We start from the raw sequence: 18,787 nt of genomic DNA, 5'->3' as shown, positions 1-18,787 counted from the left end.
ACACTTCAGCCAAACCAGCGTAGCTATTTATTGATCTGTTTCTGAAGGCAAATCTATGTCTTGTTCCATGTTAATAAACTATTCATAATTAGTAACCATGATGAATTCATTAATCATAATCTTTCAAATCTTTCATTAGCAGTCTTTACTCATGTGTTTTAGCTAATATAAAGTAATGCACTGGATCATTGTTAACCAGTGATTGTCACGCTGGGTAGCAGAGACTGGATGCATGTGCAGGTCAGGTTCTACTTTATTAAGATTAAACATAACCAAAGATTTCAAAAACTTACAGTTTTATAGATTCTGTGGACAAAAAAGCTCCTCACAATTCAAAAACTACATCATAACTACCGCCACATAAGGACTTACTATGTCTAAATTAGGTAACTTGTGCATTGACGCATATACCACAACCTGACCTGGTCCCATGCTCCCTTAGAACAAATTCACGCATTCAGTTATAACGTCTCTCAGTGACACTGATACATTTAAGAGACACCAAACAGTTAAGGATCCTGGGTGGGGTAGTGCACTGAACAGCAGGAGAAAGATTCTGGACAAACACTGTTCTGGACAAAAGAATACATGTATGTAAGAATATAGGTGTACAGCTTGTTTGGAGATTATGGGTGACAGTATGATATTAGCCCATAATAATACAGACTCAACTAAAATGACGCTTCTCAGATTACAATTTTCTTTTCCAAAGGAATGGCACAATATCACACCACTTCTAGTATTTTCAATGCTTTGTACAAACAAGAGCATTAAACAGGTCCTCAACAGTGGCCTTGGTACAACCACATCATACACCATCTCCTGCTTTACCAAAGTCTGTGTTACTTGCTTGTAACATTACCAAAGAAAGTTATTTGTTCTTTGCCAGAACTTCAAGCTTATAGCAGCTTTTTAGTCTTGAGAGAAGTCATTTTAGTTTTTATCAAAATTTTTCACTGAGTTATTTTAGTGTTAAAAAAGCACATTGTTTGATTAGATGTTTGGACAGAAAAGATGTTCCTCCTGTTTCATATTTTACAGTTGGAAATATTTAATCTCAATCATGGATTTTCCTGGAGTGTTTCGGCGATGGTTTGTTTTGGTTAAGGCGGAAGGTTAACTGGGGTGAAGAGTGGGTAGATGGAAGAAAAAAAAATGTTGCTGCTTTTCCTCAATGTCATAGTCTATTTTATCATTCTTGGGCCTTTGCCACCACTAGAGGACAGTATACACATAGGTAAGCTGTTGATTGCATGAACTAAGGATAAACAAAGGTTTATATTCACAAATACAACAACATGATATCAGATACTTGATGGAACAGAAAAGCTATTAGAAGTATTAACTATATCATTCTACTATTCTTTTGGTCATCATAATAAAGAGAAAGCCTAGTGGAGGTTTCAGTATCAGTACTCCGTATTCTCACAGCTCAGTGGTGTGAACAGGGTTAAAGTCTTGCTTTTTCTGCCAAATGGGAGTGGTTTAGTTTTAGTACATGCCTTTTCAGATTATATCTTTGAACTGCACTCCGCCATCTGTACACAGACTCTCCCTTCTCCATTCACACAATTGCCACTGAAAGGTAATTTGAAGCATGTGTTTGTATATGAGAGCTTATACTGTTTAAGATTATAGTGGTAGAAAGTAGGAGTTCAATACAACATATGTATTATTGTTTGGCAAAATGCAAAAATTAGTTATAGTATGGCAATTCAGTGCCCCTGTTGTTGGACTTTGCACCTTCGGTACAGACCGTTTTTTTTCTTTCTTTCTTTCTTTCTTTAATTTTTTTATTTGGTCACAGTAGTAGCAGGATTCTTAAACACACACTCAGATTTGTGACAGTGAAAACAGTTGATACCATGAATGTTAGGTTTAAACATGTTTTACACCGACTTGTGAAACTTGATATGTATATAAATAATGCTTATGCTTACTGAACATAGAGTGATGGGATGATGTTTCAGTTAACCAACAAAGAAAGAATAAATGAAAAAGCTACATATATAGAGAACTACCCCTGAATGTGGTCTTCCCCTACTCTGGTTTCTTGCAGTGGGTGCATGCATTTCACAGACAGTCGTATGTTGCTTAAAAGGATGTAATTACAACGTGTTCATTTCTTTTTCCTCAGACATGACCTCCAGTTCCCACTTGTCTGAAGAGCTGTTCCAATGCTCTGTCTGCCTGAACATGTTCACTGATCCAGTCTCTGTCCCTTGTGGCCACAGCTTTTGCCGGTCTTGCATCTGCGGTGTATGGACAGCCAGTGGCACCCGTCACTGCCCTAAATGTTCTGAAGTTTTCGCAGGTTCTCTGGAGCTCCACGATAATGCCTTTGCTAGGGAGATGGCGGAGCAGATCCGGAGCAGGCGACAGAACGCCCCTGTACGTTCCCTGGCAGCCCCCGGGGAAGTTCACTGTGACGTCTGCCCTGGTAGGAGGGAGCTTCGCGCTGTTAGGTCCTGCCTGGTGTGCCTGGCATCGTACTGCGAGGAACACCTGGCTATACACAACAACAGATTCACCAAACACACCCTGGTGGAGCCGGTCCAACGTCTGGAGGAGCGCATGTGTCAGAAACATGAGCGACCATTGGAGCTGTTCTGTAGATATGACCAGAAATGTATTTGTGTGCTTTGCACCGACACAGACCACAGCACACACCACATAGTGCCAGTGGAGAGGGAGTGGGCAGAGAAAAAGGTCACATTACTAATTTTGTTCAAATATTGATTTGATTAGTTTTGGTCATAGGATGACATTGCTCGTGGAATGGCACTAGTTGATCACAAGATTGTATGGTATGTGAAGGCTAATTGTTTGTCACTTAGTTTCAAGACAGACCATTCAAAACAGACTTCATTTTATATTAACCGTAACCACTTGTCATCAGTGTTTTGACTTGACTGATAATGTAGGAAATAACACAGTTAATGCTAAGCTGAATATCTTAAAATGAATATCTGACAATATCATTTTGTGCTCTCTTCATTAGTCTCAGCTGGGGGGGATACAGGACAACGTGCGACAGATGATCAACGAGCGCTTGCAGAAGGTTAATGAAATTAAGCAATCAGTGGAGATGAGCAGGGTAAATTTTTGGTCAATTCTATACATGTCATTTTATTTCGTTAGTCAGTCTGTTTCAGACAAAAAAAAGTTTTCATAATCCTAAAGTAGTGAGTAGAAGGTACCACATGTATCGACACTGATGCAATGAATGTGTTTTAACGCGGTTTTTATTCTGTTACTGTTAGAAAAACACTGACAAGCAGATCGCTGAGAGTGCTGAGGTCTTCACTGTGCTTCTGAAGTCTATTGAGCGAAGGCGGGTGGAACTGCTGGAGGTGATGGAGGAGAAGCAGAGGACGGTGGAGAGACACGCTCAGACATTGATTGAAGAGCTGGAGCGGGAGATATCTGGGCTAAAGAAGAGAGATGTTGAGCTGGAAAAGCTCTCACACACAGAGGACCACCTTCACTTCTTACAGGTCAGGCCATCCTTTCTTTCCTCTGGTTTTCCGCCATGTCTGAGGGGCTCGCAAGTTGTATTATGTACATGCAGACACCATCTCTGATAAAAGTCATATCAGCTAGCACTTAAAAAATGAATATGCTTTTTGTGTGATGGCTTTCAAAGTTCATGAGAAATTCTCTCTCTCTCTCTCTCTCTCTCTCTCTCTCTCTCTCTCTCTCTCTCTAACTCTCATTAGACTTTCCTCTCAGTGCGTTCTCCCCCACAGCATAAAGACTGGTCTCAGATCAGCGTGCACACTGTACAGTGCGTTGGTATGTTGAGGGAGGCTTTATCTCAGCTAGACGGACAGTTGAGAACCCACATCAACAGGCAAACAGAGACAGGTCACTTTTCCTTCCTTTTCTCTGTTTTCAACGTCAGACCTCTATGTATGACACAATAGATATGTTCAACAAAATATTGTTCAATACTCATGCTATGCTGCTTTTGATCAACAATGATAAGTAGCCATTCATTGTGTTTAAACTAAATTAATTCTGCATTTCAAATAACCCCCAGATTTGTAAAGGCTGACAAAAAGTACTAATTTATTTACTAATAATTTCCCCCACAGAACTTGAAACGATATCACACTATGCAGGTATAGTAACAAAAGAATTCTCATGCATACTGACTATTAAACTAAAAACCTGCATTACTGACATAATTCATTTGTACATTGAAAACCTGTGCCGATGCTGTCTAAGAATCATCTTTAACATGTACATCTACAGTGGATTTGACCCTCGACCCAAGCACAGCTAATCCCTGGCTGGAGCTGTCTGCGGACGGCAGGAGAGTGAGCGATGGTGAGATTGAGCGAAGTGTCCCAAACAATCCCCAACGCTTCGACACTGCGCCTTGTGTATTGGCGAGGCAAGCAGTCACCGGGGGGAGGAGTTACTGGGAGGTGGAGGTGACCAACAAGACTGCCTGGGACCTGGGTGTGGTCAGGCAGTCAATCAGCAGGAAGGGGGTGGTCACACTGAGCCCTGAAGATGGCTATTGGGCAATTTGTCTTAGGAAGGGGAAGGAGTATAGGGCGTGCGACAAACATTCTGTTCTCCTGAAGTTGCCATCAAAACCACACAAGGTTGGACTGTTTGTGGATTTTGATGAGGGTTGCATTTCCTTCTTTGACGCAGGCACCAGGACTCATATTTATTCGTTCACTGGCTTCTCTTTCATTGAACCGTTACTGCCATTCTTCAACCCTGAGATGAGCGACTCTGGACATAACAGAGCTCCGCTGGTTATTCTGCCTGCCAGTGAAATCAGTGGAGAGCTGCCATGTGAAGACATTACAATATGACCACTAGAATAGGCATTATTGGTTTTGAAGTATTTTTTGTGTCTCAAGCAGATAGGAATCATTGAAGCTCAATTGTTTGCAGTTTTATGGTTTGGTTAGCATTTTGGCAAGTTGTTGCTATTTCAGAAATAATGACAAACATTGTTTTTATTAATCACATCTTTTTAAATTCACAGTGTTTATGAATATAACAAACTTGAAGTGTGGGATGATAACACGAATTTTTGATCAGCATTTTTTATTTGTATTTCTTATGTTGAATTTCTTACTAAAAGTCACAAGCATTTCAAAAATTATACTCTCCTCCTTAAGAGTGTACCTTTAGAGCTACATTCTCAGTCATTGAAAAAGCATAATTAAAAATCATAAATGCATTTATATAAACCAATAAAACTTTCATAACTTTTTATTGTTGTCATTATTGATATGTCAAAACATTTTTTGTTGAGAGTAGCAGTGTACACCTACAACTAAGCCACATACAAGCTTGCTGGTGCTATGACAGCCGCTTATATCTCTCCCTCTCTCTCTCTCTTTTTCATTCTCTCTGTCACACATGTACACACACACAATAGTAATCAGAATAATCAGATTATCTGTCCATACCTCCTGTCTTTCTCCTCCCCAGCAACCTAATCCGGCCATTTGGCCAATAAGATTAGCCTGGGAAAGATTGCACTGAAGCCCATTAGCATCAAGTTGAGGTGAGCTAACAACATTTCTTGCACGTACACTGCAAATAATCACCATAACCCATATAGTGGTGCAATAAAACTAAGCCAAGCTCATTTTAACATAAAACTGTTTTGTTGCACTGGTACTGACATTACTGTGACAGAGTTTTTGAAGAATGTGCAAGGTGCAGGGAAAGAGAGGAAGAGGATGGGCAGCGTAGAGGCGGGGAGAAAGAAGAAGATTAGACAGATTACGGTGGGACGAACCGATGTCTTTCTTCTGATGGAAAAAAGAAAGAACCTACTAAATCAAAAAGGTAGACTGTTTTGAATTCATCTAAAGCAGTTAGAATGGCAAAGAATTAGTACAAAAATAGTAAAAAAGTACAAATATGGTGGAGAGGAAGAACTGGAGGAGCAGATAGGATAGGATTAGCAGTGACTGATCAACTCAGAAGACAGTCAGAGAGAAATCTGAGACAAAAAAAACCACAATAATATTCAAAACTGCTAACTAACCATCTTCTTTTTTGTCACCTGTTCCTCTGTTCTGCAGAAATGGGCGAAATGACAGTAGGTGATGTTTTCTCATACTGCTGAACTGTTCACTGTGTAATGAGTATGACAATACACAATGTTAATATGTTTAGTATCTTTTTATGTTACCATCTTTGCAAGTAAAAGTTGGGACACATTTTCCCTTGTGAAATCTCTTAATGGGACACATTTGTACATATTATACGACAAGACAACCAACAACTAACATATCAGATTATGGCTATCACTGCAGATGTCACTGAATGAGTATTAGGACTGGAGTTCAGAATGACATCAACTGACAACGATAAAATAAAAGATGACTTTTATTTAGGGAAATGAAGTGGACATATACAAGTAAACAATGAATCAGGCATTTGTGCTGAGTTAAGCAAGGGCTCAGGTCTGTGAGATACTAACTTTTATAATTACACATAAGTTGATGGAGTCTTCTTTTATTTGGATCTCTCAATAACAGTTTTATTTATAAAACGATATGTTTGTGTCTTGGTGTTTTTAGAAATGAAAGCAATATATGTAGCACTATATAGATTTTGAAGTGTCCCATCTTTTCACATTGTCACCAGAGACTGGCAAGCCACGTGCCCATTGACGATCACATGGTGCCATCCTTCCTGGCCTAAGCACCTGACTGAAGAAAGCTTTCCTCAAAATGTCATTAGCTGTGGATGAAACAGCAGGGGACCTCCCTGTGAGGGATGTGGGGTTGAGAGGTGGACCCACATCAAGAATTCAAGGTGTGTGTGTGTGTGTGTGTGTGTCTGCGTGTGTATGTGTGTGTGTGTGCATGCGCGCGTATGGGGTTGGGCAAGTACATTATTACATCTGTATGCTGAAATGTACTTAAATTAATTTAAGGATCTCTCTTGTAGACTCACCTCGAGATTTGAGGTCCTGGAAAAAGCCTCAGATACTAAAGATAAAAGGTAGCACATTATAGGAGCTTCTGTCCACGACTTCTGTTCATAATCCCCTGCTAACGAACTAGTCCATACAGAAAATCCCTCTTTCCTTTTCTCTCTAGATCATCAACGTGTTTTTCGTGCATCACGAGAGCAGTTGGAGGACCAGTGCCTCCGTCTGCAGGAGGAAAACACACTACTAAAACAATACACCCGCACCCAAGAACAGAAATTACGCAGGTGCACACTACTTAAACAATACACCCGCACTCAAGAACAGAAATTACACAGATGCACACGTTCACACACATACACATACACAGAAACTCCCATACACGATGCCATACCAGAGATATATTTGTACTTTTTTTTTTGACAGAAATACCAAAAATATAACTGCATGGCATACCGATAGTGCATGCTGACACACAGTGACATAAACGCACACACTCTTTGGTCACCATCTCTATTCCTCAGACTCTCTACGAAACTGCTGCGACTGCGGCATGGCGGTGCGAGCTCGGCCGGAGCCAGAGATGCCGAGTTGGAGGACACCATTCAGGAGCTAGAGGCCCGTGTGGCTACACTGGAGAGCCAGAAAGAGGCACTGCAGAACAAACTCAGCCTGGCCAGACAACACATCCTCGACATGGGAGGCAGGAGCATTCACAGACCACGCACAGGTAACGGGAGCGGCACAGAGACTTCATTCATGCTGACTGATGGAGAAAATGGAAGTGGAAAAAAAAACCTTGGAGAAATGTTATCCTGTATGTGTCACAATGGGGAAAAAAATGCATTATTCAAACATACAAGTAAAAAGTGCCTGCATTCCTTTTTGTCCTATTTAATGAACTCTTGGTTTAAGTATACTGCAGTAAACAAATACAGAGCAATGTTTTCTAAACAGTTTAGGAGTGCTTAGACTTCAGAACAACTTCTCCTTAAAATTCACTTCAAAAACATTTTCAATTATCGAGTCAATAATGTCAAGTGTGCTCTCTCTCTCTCTCTCTCTCTCTCTCACTCACTTTCTCACTCTGTCTTTAGGGCGGGGTCTGGATGGTGAGGGAGGGGTCAGGCGGGCAGCCCAAACAGCGCCGCCCCGCTATGGTCTCAGTTCACTGGAGGACACCAGAGAGGAGACTGAGAGACTGTAAGTAGAAAAAGGTTTGAACAGCAACTGAGCGAGATGCGTGACACCACAAGTCTCTGAAGTGTTAAAACATGCTAAAACACCGGATACTACATGCTGTACAATAAAGCACTTGTACAGAAACCTCTTGATCATGTTACTGCCAGAAACAATCAATCATAGTAAAGGGTTTTTTTGCTTTCACTATGAACAGACATGCATTTTCAGGTTTGTGGTTACGCATCCTTGCCAACAAATGCAAACTAGCACATGCCAAAGCCAGAAAAAGTCATTACCTAAGAAAAAGATATTATCCTTGTGCAAATACGCAAGACAAATGAATAGTCAGTCTAACTAAGAGAAAATTTCAAATATCCTAGAGCCATCCTAACCCCGGCTTCAATTGAAAAGTTTTCCCAAATTAGATTTCGTGCTTGCAAGGAACCAACCTAACTGAAATAAAACCAGTGCTTCTATATATCATGCTTGCTTGACTGGATTTGATGCTATTGCATGTCACGGAAAAATCCAAGTCTCCAAAAACATCTTTGGTGCATTGTTTAATGGAATGGACTTTTCCAACATGATATAGCGTGTAGTGTTTGTTTTTAAAAACTGCAAAACGGACCACTCACTTTTCCAGCATGTTCGTCTTTGAAGTGTGTATAAAGCTAAGAAAGTGGAATCACATCAGTCATATTTATGCATTTAGTATCATTCAACAGAAGAGGTCCATTTTACATGTGTATACAGTCACCGCTTAATAGGTGCTTGGGAGGTTCTCAACAGTATGGTATTGCCTACCCATACTTATGATTAGCTCAGTTTGTCTGGTTCGTCTTCCTTTCAAATACTTTCCCATGTTTGTTCTATTGCTTTGCCTTATTTGCCTCCTTATACACCTTATCTCTTTTCTTGTCTATTTGTCTTTTCTACTCTCTCTCTCTCTCTCTCTCTCTCTCTCTCTCTCAGGAGGTCCAGTGTTATAGAGACACAGCAAGTGCACGTGACAGAGCTTGAGCTGGCTGCTCAGTCACTCAGAGACACTTTGAGAGAGAAAGAGCGAGAGATTGCAGAGTCAATGAAAGAGTTAAGAAAGCAGCAAGCAGATGGGCACAGGTGTTCAAACGCATGAGTGGAGATCCACATCCACAATTTCACAGATGAATGCATACACACAAGCACATGCACATAGATGTTGCGGTAACCACTGTTTCTTTCTTCCGCATGAAGACTGACAATAAGAGACAATGTTGATGTCATACGTCTGCAGAAGCAGCTCTCTGACAAGAGCGCCGCCCTGCTGGTCACTCAGGAGAAGTTCAATATGCTTCAGGAGGTGAGTAACAGCTATCATAGACAGAGGCTGACATTATGTTTCTTTTCATATGACCCCTCCCACCCTCAATAAAACGTATTCCTTATCAACAGCATTGATACGCTGTTACAAAGGCTTGTTAATTATTGCATTTATTTATGGGGGTTCCAAACTCTTGTCCTTGGCCCTTATCAGTAGAGCGAAATCAAAACTTCTTTACTCTATGCGAGAGAAATAGTTTAATATTACCAAAAGTTACAGTACCCTTACCCATATAGGTAGTCCCCAAGCAAGAATCTATAGGGAATATTTAGGACAGAGTAATACTACAGTTGTCTTGCCCTCTCTCAATCTGTCACTATGTTTTCCTCAGACTTATGAGGCACAATTGGAGGAGGTGAGTGTAAAAAATGTCACTCCATTAACCATCTTCACAGAAAGAAATAGCTTAACCAATAAATACCATGCTCACACATTGACCAGTCAGAGCAAGCTCAATGACTGAATTATTTGTGGCCACATTTTATAGCACGATAAAAGAAAGAATCATGTAAAGCCAGGAAACTAGTGAATGTCACTTAAAATGTATTGATGAATATGATTGCTCTACACTTCCAATTAATGTTTCTGGAAGAGTCATCGGTCAATGCGGGAAAGCCAAGGAGCACTTTTGGAGAAGGTAGAAGAGCTGAATGAGCAGCTGAAACAGGAGAAGGAAAGAGCATTAGCACTGGAAGGCAAACTCAATGCTGCCACCCTTTCCCTGCAAGGACTGGAAGAGGTATTGCCGTTATGCTGTTAGATGCACATTGCTTCTCTCTCTCTCTCTCTCTCTCTCTCTCTCTCCCTCCCTCTCTCTCTCTCTCTCTGTCCCTCATACACACACATGCACACGCACACACGCACGCACACACACACACACACATACACACACACACGCTTTTGTCCTGTGTGTGGAGGCCCACAACTATGTGTAAGTCTTAAAGATAAGTCTTAAAACCTTAAGTCTTAACCTCTCTCTCTCTCTCTGCCTCCCTCACTCTCTTAGCTTCGTGAGAGAGTGTCATATCTTGAAGGAGAGAAGAATCTTCTGAAACAGAGCTACGATGCGCTTCTGGAGAGGTGTGTCACTACAACATAAAAACAGTGCAGAATTCTGCTGTTCCTCACAGTACAATAAATTCAACAAAACCGAAAAAAAGAGGTTTTTGAAATAATAACTATCATGTCGATTGATTTCCTTCCTAGCACTCTATCTGCCCAAAGCCACCAAGAAAAACATGGTGTTAAGGAAAAAGACACGGAAACACTGAGAGAACAGAGCTTGCGACTGGTGATACAACAGCTGGAGGAAGAGCTGGCCCTGGAGAGAGGAAACAAGGAGAAGCTAATACGAGAAACAGAGAGGCTGAGAAACAGAAATGAGATGGCTGAGGGAGAGGGGGACAGAGAAAAAGGTAAGACACGAACCTGGAGGAGGTAGAGCTAATGATAACTGCCTGCTTTTCTTGGCAGCTGTAACTATAATTCTGTTTCTATAATAAATAAAAGGCATTATTATTATTATTATTATTATTATTATTATTATTATTATTATTATTATTTGGCACCAATATGTGATTTGCCCTCTATTCTTTGTAACTTGTTAAGACTTTGATCAAATAAAGGAAAAAAAATTAAAGAGATGTTTTGAAAGTTCATAAAATTTCAAAAATCTCCATGCAGACATGGTTGTATCACTAAGAGAAAAACACGAACGCTTGGAACAGGAGGTTCTGCGGCACAGACAGGAAGTGACCTCACTGCAGGAGAGGCTGGATTCAGTGACAAATGTAAAAGACCATGACTGATGAAAAAGTCAAGTCGTCTAAATACAAATGTATGTAGCTTACTCTTGTGCAATCTCATTCATTATTTCTTTGTCTCAGGAGTTTGGTATGAGTGTGGAAGAACTGAGTGAAACTCTTCTGCAGATAAAGGTCAGTTGTTCATCGTTTTGAAATAGGCTACATTTAGATTTAGAAATTTCACATTCAGGTTTTTTTTTTTTTCTAAAAAAGATCAAAGAATATTATAACCAAGTCAGAAATATATATATATACTGTATGTAATTTAACACAATAAACAAACAACATATATGATTGAACCCTCACTTACCCTCACCCCTTCCCACCATCTCTTTCATTCAAATAGCTTAACTGCCACAAAATCAAATCTGTGGAAGTTTAAACATTTCCACAGCATCAGAGCTGCTAATATTAACTCTGATAATACTAGTTACTATACTAATAATGATTAATGGTCACTGTGTCTACTCCTTCTAGTTATATTGCTGTACTCTGCAACCAGCTCTCGTCAAACAGTCAAAATCTGTCTCAATTGTTCCTTATGAATACCAGCTTCAGCAATCTGTACTTGTACCGTCTCATTTTAACACATATTATCATTTTTTACACCATCACATATCTGGTCAGACAATCACTCTAATGGTTTTTTAAGGGTACTAGACTGTCTTGCATAATGTCTCGGTTTTTGCGGAAGGGAACAGGCCTACACACCGCTGCCTTCAAGTTTTGGCGGCAATTAATGTGGAAAACGTGTTGATTTGCATTTATTTTACAACTTATGATTTTCATGTAACGTCTGCAAAAGGCTCCTAAGACCAAAGTTTTGACAATTTCTTCTATCTTGCTCCTTTAATTGTAACGGTATGTTATCTCCATGACAACGTTTGCAAACGTCATTTAATCCAGATAAAAAGGTCTGTTGTTTGGCTATGGAGTATATCTGGATATTTAATTGCTGTTAGAATTTGGCTCATTTTATACACTAGCCTTTTGATCTTTATAATGACTTTAACTTTTATGAAAAAAAAAAATACAGTTTTCTGTCGCCCCCGTCTATCTTTGCGGCTCTGCTCTCTTACTTTATCATAAGCGTAGGATCCCACTAAGGCTAAGCGTCTCTGAAACGCAGTCTTTCTAAATTTTCTTAGAATGTTTTGAAATCCGCTCGGTACAAAATCTGCTTGCAAAAGTCATCGCACGATCTGCTGTGTCTGAGTACAAATTCCAGTCTCGCTTTCTCTCTGTCTTGGAAAGGCTTTCAGACTTCAGCAAGAGAGCCGAGAGAAATTACGCTTTCTCATTGATGATGGGAAGGTGGAGGAGTCATCGAGAGAGCCGGCTGCCCTTCAGGCGTCCCATGCAGAAACACTGCTTGAGCTGCAGAAAACTAGAGACATGCTATTACTACAACAAAAGCTCAGTAACGATCTTCAGGTATGCATCTTCCTCACACACAAACATACACACACACACACACACACACACACACACACACTACAAAGTCTGAGTTGATCCTTTTTTTTTCTCTAAGACTGAGCTGAGGACGGTGATGGACAAAGCTGAAAGGGAAAAGGAAGAAAACAGAAGGAGAGCAGGAGATAAAGAGATACTGCTGAAGAGAAAACTTCAACAAATAAACACTTTACAAGGTAAAATTGACAGATTAAGACACAAATGGCTATGTAAAACCAAATTAAGTACGTAATGATTGTGTTGCCGTGCGTGAATACAATCATTTCCTCTCTCCAGCTCAGGTTAGAGAATTGGCTTACAGTCCCAAGAATTACAATCGGACCATACCACAACAGTACCCCTGGGTGGATGAGGATCAGGAGTTAGTTCAGACAGTAGAGGACAACGCAATTTTTTCTCAGTTACATGCCGGGGAGTCTCTACTGGAAATCCATCTAACAGGGGCCACATTCACACCAGTGGGTTTAAGACTCATGGGAAGAGCGCTTGCCGACAGGGGATCAACACCCGTGAGTCACCAGAGGATTGTAACCTTTTGCACCTATGCTTTCCTCGACTTTGAGATGCACTCCACTCCACTGATCTCAGGGGCGCAGCCAAATTATGGATTTACCTCCCGTTATGCTCTCTCTTCACATGATTTGGGCAAACTTGGGGGTCAGGTTAGTTGGGTGCCCGCTGAACTGCACCAGGCCCTGGGAGGGGTGCGTTTTGTGACCCGGGGACAAGCACAAATCCCCATTGTTGGGGCAGTAGAACACAAAGGGGAGAGAGTGAGCGGCAAAGCCAATATCATAGGTAAGGTCAGAGATTGTAGCTTTCTGAATGAACAATATTGCAATATGCAAGAGGCACATTTCATAATTCTGTTTTCTTATTCAAGCTGTAATTTTATATCTTATAACTTGTAAGAAGTAGTTTTTATATCATACATAGCTCAAATCTTACATCAATGTTTCTGTTTTAAAATATTACTACACGCTAATTAATCTGGCCCTGTAAATACGTTACAATAGTTACATTTGTTGTTCTTACAGTCAGTAGCTTTTTTTAGCAGTGATATCTGCTCTTTATTTGGCATTCAGGTGTTGATGGGGAAATCATTGGGGTGCTGGAGTTTTGGATACGACTGTACCATCCAGCAGAGCCCATGGACACTCAGGCTGCCAGAACCCTGGACCAAACCAACAGACTGACGACACATAAAGCTCTTGCATGGAACAATGCTGGAACAGGGGTAAACATGTTTGAATTTGTGGATGTAAACAGACACACACACACACACATGCGCACACACGCATGCACACACCTATACATACATACACATGTGTGGATGTGAGTACATACTCTCTTTAAATATTTCATCCATGTTGAATACTGTTAAAGGATTGACAAATCAGTCAAACTCTATTTGAAGTTTATTCTCTCTTGGAAAACTATAGATGGTATTCAAATATACTATATTTAAATTGACACTATTTCGTTTTATGATTTTTTTTAGGAATTATTTGACTATGGCAGAGGGATACCGAACGAGTTGGAAGTGGTCCTGGAGCGTTGTGTGGGTCTCAGTGCACGTTGGCCAGGACTGCTTCCTGATGTCTACTTGACATACCGGCTGTATGACCTGCCACCTCATGTAACACCCACCATACCATGCAGTTCAGACCCTGTGTTTGATGACATCACAAGCTATCCATTGGCTGTTACCGTGGATGTGCTGGAGTACCTTAAAGTGCAATGCCTATGGGTGTACATGTTTGATGACAGTGAGGGCAATATACAACCAGCTTACCTAGCCAAAACCCCCATCCCTCTTCGATCCCTAGCAACAGGCCGGCCAATCAGAGGTAAGAAGGCAGCATGGCCATTTTCAAATTAACACCTACAGTTTGTTTATATAGCAAATGCTCTAATCCAGAATGATTTACCAAAAAAATAAATTCATGTTGAATAGAATAGAACTAATAATACAACATTTTCTTTTATAATTCATGAAGATTGCGTCCCACACCCCTTCTTTGGGTAATTGCAAATGCTCATTTTGGGTTTTGTAATTGTATATGTTTTTTTTTTTTTGGTCCAAATTTAGTGTTTTCAGTCTAGTTATCTCTGCACAGAAACTCTACTAATTTTTAGTTTTTAGTCTAATTAGTTAAAGTAGAGGAAATGCAGAATTTGAAAATGAATTGCTGGCAACTCTATCAAATGTTGTCTTACTCTTAAAATTAATCCTGCTGACAGTCTCACTGAAGACAATGTGATCTGTGAAGGTGCATGTCATGTTGCACTGAACTGTTCTGTCAAATTTATTCTGTGGTACCAAGGGTCACAATATGAGTAATTCACCATAAAATGTACAAAGGTCTCTGCAATCCATCTCTCTCCCCTTTTATCAGGTGATTATGTGCTGAGAGACTCGGGTGGTAGTCCAAAAGGAATCGTCAGGGTGACTCTCAGGTGGAAGTACCCTTTCCAGCCACCAGAGGCACCAGAGAGACACAGTAGCATAGAGCAACCAGAAAAGAAGGAAAAAACTGAAGGGCTCCAGAGGCCAGTGGCTAAACCAAGAGTTAAGGTATGTATATTGCTGTGTCTGCGTATGAGAGAATAAGAGAGTTAAACATAAATAATATGTCTGTTCCTTTGTTTTTTTCAAAACACTATTACTTTTTTTTTTTCAGACAAAAGTAACTGAGCCAAAAGTGTTAAGCACTCCTACAGAAGCTAAAACACAGGTAGGATAAATGGAAATGTTAAACAGCCCGAATCAAGCCATAACCTGAAAAATTAACTACACTAAAATTTCAGACATTTCAAAATCACTCAAAAAAAAGAAAATCATTAATAGAAATCACATTCTGAGGAACTGTCTCTGTAATTCCTTACACTTAATGTCCCTAAACTGTGAAATCTCTTCTTTTAGCCTCAGCCTCGACCTCCATCAATCAGAATGCAACCAGCCGAGAGGACTTCACATCCTCAGTCCCCCAAACGTGTGCTAGACACCCCCCTCAAGACAATTGGGCAGGGCTTGGCCACACCTCTACAGTCCCCAGCACGTAAACGGGCCACCACCCTTCGGTCACCTGACCGATCTCTTGCTACTTCCCCTTTGATGCTAGACCCCAAGCTGGCCAAGACCACCCAGTCACCACAGCACCAACGTAAAATCACCAGGTCACCTGACAGTAAGAGAAGCTCTCCCATAAGATCACGCTCATCTCCCTTTGCATCAGACTCATCCTTAAGCGAGAGAAGCTCCTTTAGTGATTCCAGAGTACAGGTAAGAAAAGAGAGAGATAATGCAGTGAAAAGAATATACTTGCAAAATCATAACATTTAACAACTTTATTGACGTAACACATGGATTGACCTACATCTGTTTTTCCCTCATGTTATAAAGGAAATCAAAGCACTAGAACAGGAAGAGGAGGACTTGGGAGAGGGAGAGGAGGAGCAAGAGCAGGAGGACAAAAGTGAGCAAGATACCATTTTGTTTATTTACGGTGCTTTGTATTTTATTTTGAAAGGTCTTCTTCAAAGTGAAGTAACCTTTGTGACAGCCCCTAGGCCTCAAGACCAATTTCTTCTTTTCTGTAGATGAGAAATCACACAAATTCATTAACTTTATAAGCATGTATAAATATGAAGTACAAACGGTGTGTTTAGATGGAAATCTGATAGATCAAGTGTTTGATTAAAAAATAACATAGGAAGGGTTATAATGAATCGCATATCAATGAGGATGAACTTCATCAATGAGAGGATTTCTAAATCTGGACAAAGATGATGTGTACAGTAGTCTCCTCAGCTTTACAAGTGTCATCCAAGGGCTTTTTTAAAAAAAAATAGTTAAACAGATTTCATTGTTTCCACAATTTTATTCAACTTTTATTCTAATTCATCATTTCTTGACTTTCTGGCTTTTATGGTATACACAAAGAAGTACTGGGAAATGCGTGATCATCTGCTAATTAGCAAATTTTATTTCACCTTTGTAACAGCTGGAATGGACGACAGCAGCCTTGTGTCCAATGAATCAAGTATCTCAAGTGGTAGTGATGTTATAATCATTCCAAAACCATCAAGACCGCTAAAAAAGGTAGGGATTTCAACACTTACCTTTGCAAAGTCAGTCGTTCAAGTTCTAAGACAATGTTTCTCAATGTAGTCGTTTTTATTTTAATCTTTAGTATTGTTCAGGTCTCATACAAGACTGTATCAGTTTAAAATTAAAGAAAATAATGTAAGTTCCTTTTAACTAACTTTACCAAGAAGACACACACCTCTGCAAAAATTGCCATGACCATTTTAAACACAAAGACACACCCAAAAAGCCTTCAGAAAGATGGATATTTTTTGTTTCAGGGGGACAAACTGCGGGTGGAGATCCTGTCACTTTCTTTTGACCCAACGTCTCACATTGCCATGAACCAGTCAGTGCAGCAAGTCTATGTGGAGTATCGACTACTGGGCATTCCCATGGAAACCACAGAAACTCCCATGTCTCTGCGTAAACCTACTGAGGGGGAGGAAATACATTACAACTTCTCAAGAGGTGTGTACAAACGTCTATCTGTTTGTTGCATTCAGTGGACATCCTTACCAGAAATGCTTCAAAGAGGTATAATTTACGCCTTACTGCAGTATATTGTGGTCCTTATAATATACACAGTGGCACTCCAAGAGGGCATAATTCATCAATTAAGGAACTTTTCCCCAAACCTTTCATCATAAATGTCACAAGTCAGCTCTGCCATTGTGTTTAAAGTAAATGATAAGCAATCTGTCCCAGTTGTCTCAGAGAGAACCAGAATGTGATTGTATACTTATATTTTAATTTTAAGTATCCTATAGTAGATATTTTTCATGTGTGGCTATTTGAATTTGTGATGCTGTTCATCGAAACAAATAATTTTATGCATTTTCTATGCCTACTCCACCACATCTCCTTCATACCTCTTCCTTTGTAGTTATCTATGTCGACACTGTAGAATCAGCCCCTCTAAGACAGTATCTGTACACAATGTTGGAGGGCACAGATCCAAATCAGGGAAGGTACGTGAGATTTTTTTTTTTAGCTTTCTCTGCATACAGCTAAACATGGCAGAACTTCTGTTTCTATTGAGCTGTAGTAATAACAATATCATTATGTCTTCATTAAGGTTGAAGTTTACAGTTGTTAGTGAACCAATGAATGAACAGGAGGAATGTGAAGATGTTGGCCAGGCTTATCTGGATTTACAGGAACTTCTGCTGACAGGAAATGATGTAATTGAGCAGCAGATTGACAGTGAGTACTCTTGATAATTCAATATAATGGATACATGTATCATATTACTATGAATGACTGGAATTTAATATTGTGGTTCATCATAAACCAATTATCATGATGACATTTTCACCACTAAAATGTACCCTCACTTTTAGTTCTAAGTATTGGTGAGAACCAGGAAGTGGTTGGAAAGCTGAAGGTATCTCTGGAAGCTGCCCAGGCACTGACCAGGATCTACAAGGAGTACCACCAACCATCACGACAGGAGAGGGATGAAAATGAAGATGATCAGGAGGGAAAAAATATGAAACAGGATGAAGTGTTACATGTGATAGACTATGATATTGATGATGATTTCTACTGAAAATGAGATATGGAAAATGATGACAAGTTTGTGTATTAGCCCGCTACTTAGCATGAGAAAGAAAGGAAAATGTTGCTGAGATGAAATGGTTCTGTCACTGTATCAATAAACTATCACAAAAACATGAGGAAAAAAAATATAACTTAAACCTTAATTGTTTTTTTAAGTTTATTTTTGAGTGATATGCAGTTACTGTTATTTAGAAGTGAGGATATATGGATGAGCAAAATAGCATATATTTATGAAAATAATTTCTTTTTCACATTACAAAAATAGATAGAAAATAGATCATTCTACCTCAAAGTAATGTCAGATTCAGTAGACTCTTAAGACACAAAAGCAGTTAAATGGTACAGCCTTTATTGCTGTATATGCTTAAACTATTGCACCTACTAAATCAGGC

The 18,787-nt window shown here is 39.9% G+C and overlaps 2 protein-coding genes across 2 annotated transcripts; both read left to right on the top strand.

The window, feature by feature from the left end:
* The first annotated feature begins 1,524 nt into the window (after positions 1-1,524).
* On the top strand, positions 1,525-5,191 carry btr33 (bloodthirsty-related gene family, member 33). The gene is made up of 7 exons (XM_030775990.1): positions 1,525-1,585; positions 2,138-2,709; positions 3,002-3,097; positions 3,264-3,497; positions 3,720-3,867; positions 4,098-4,124; positions 4,258-5,191. The coding sequence occupies exons 2-7, from the start codon at positions 2,140-2,142 to the stop codon at positions 4,833-4,835; spliced, it is 1,653 nt and encodes a 550-aa protein (XP_030631850.1). The 5' UTR covers positions 1,525-1,585; positions 2,138-2,139; the 3' UTR covers positions 4,836-5,191.
* Positions 5,192-6,719: 1,528 nt separating this feature from the next.
* rpgrip1 (RPGR interacting protein 1) lies at positions 6,720-18,384 on the top strand. The gene is made up of 26 exons (XM_030774979.1): positions 6,720-6,804; positions 6,940-6,993; positions 7,092-7,209; positions 7,447-7,652; positions 8,020-8,125; positions 9,065-9,223; positions 9,338-9,443; positions 9,796-9,819; positions 10,057-10,203; positions 10,471-10,544; positions 10,671-10,879; positions 11,148-11,254; positions 11,351-11,401; positions 12,524-12,703; positions 12,801-12,918; positions 13,019-13,540; positions 13,828-13,979; positions 14,244-14,592; positions 15,142-15,320; positions 15,669-16,028; positions 16,149-16,221; positions 16,750-16,847; positions 17,114-17,303; positions 17,719-17,803; positions 17,911-18,038; positions 18,176-18,384. The coding sequence occupies exons 1-26, from the start codon at positions 6,720-6,722 to the stop codon at positions 18,382-18,384; spliced, it is 4,089 nt and encodes a 1,362-aa protein (XP_030630839.1).
* The last annotated feature ends 403 nt before the right edge of the window (positions 18,385-18,787 follow it).

The sequence above is a fragment of the Chanos chanos genome, chromosome 5 (genome assembly GCF_902362185.1).
Source record: "Chanos chanos chromosome 5, fChaCha1.1, whole genome shotgun sequence".
NCBI classification, from domain to species: domain Eukaryota; kingdom Metazoa; phylum Chordata; class Actinopteri; order Gonorynchiformes; family Chanidae; genus Chanos; species Chanos chanos.
Note: the sequence above shows the minus strand (reverse complement) of the source record. Positions and strands in the feature narration are given on the sequence as shown.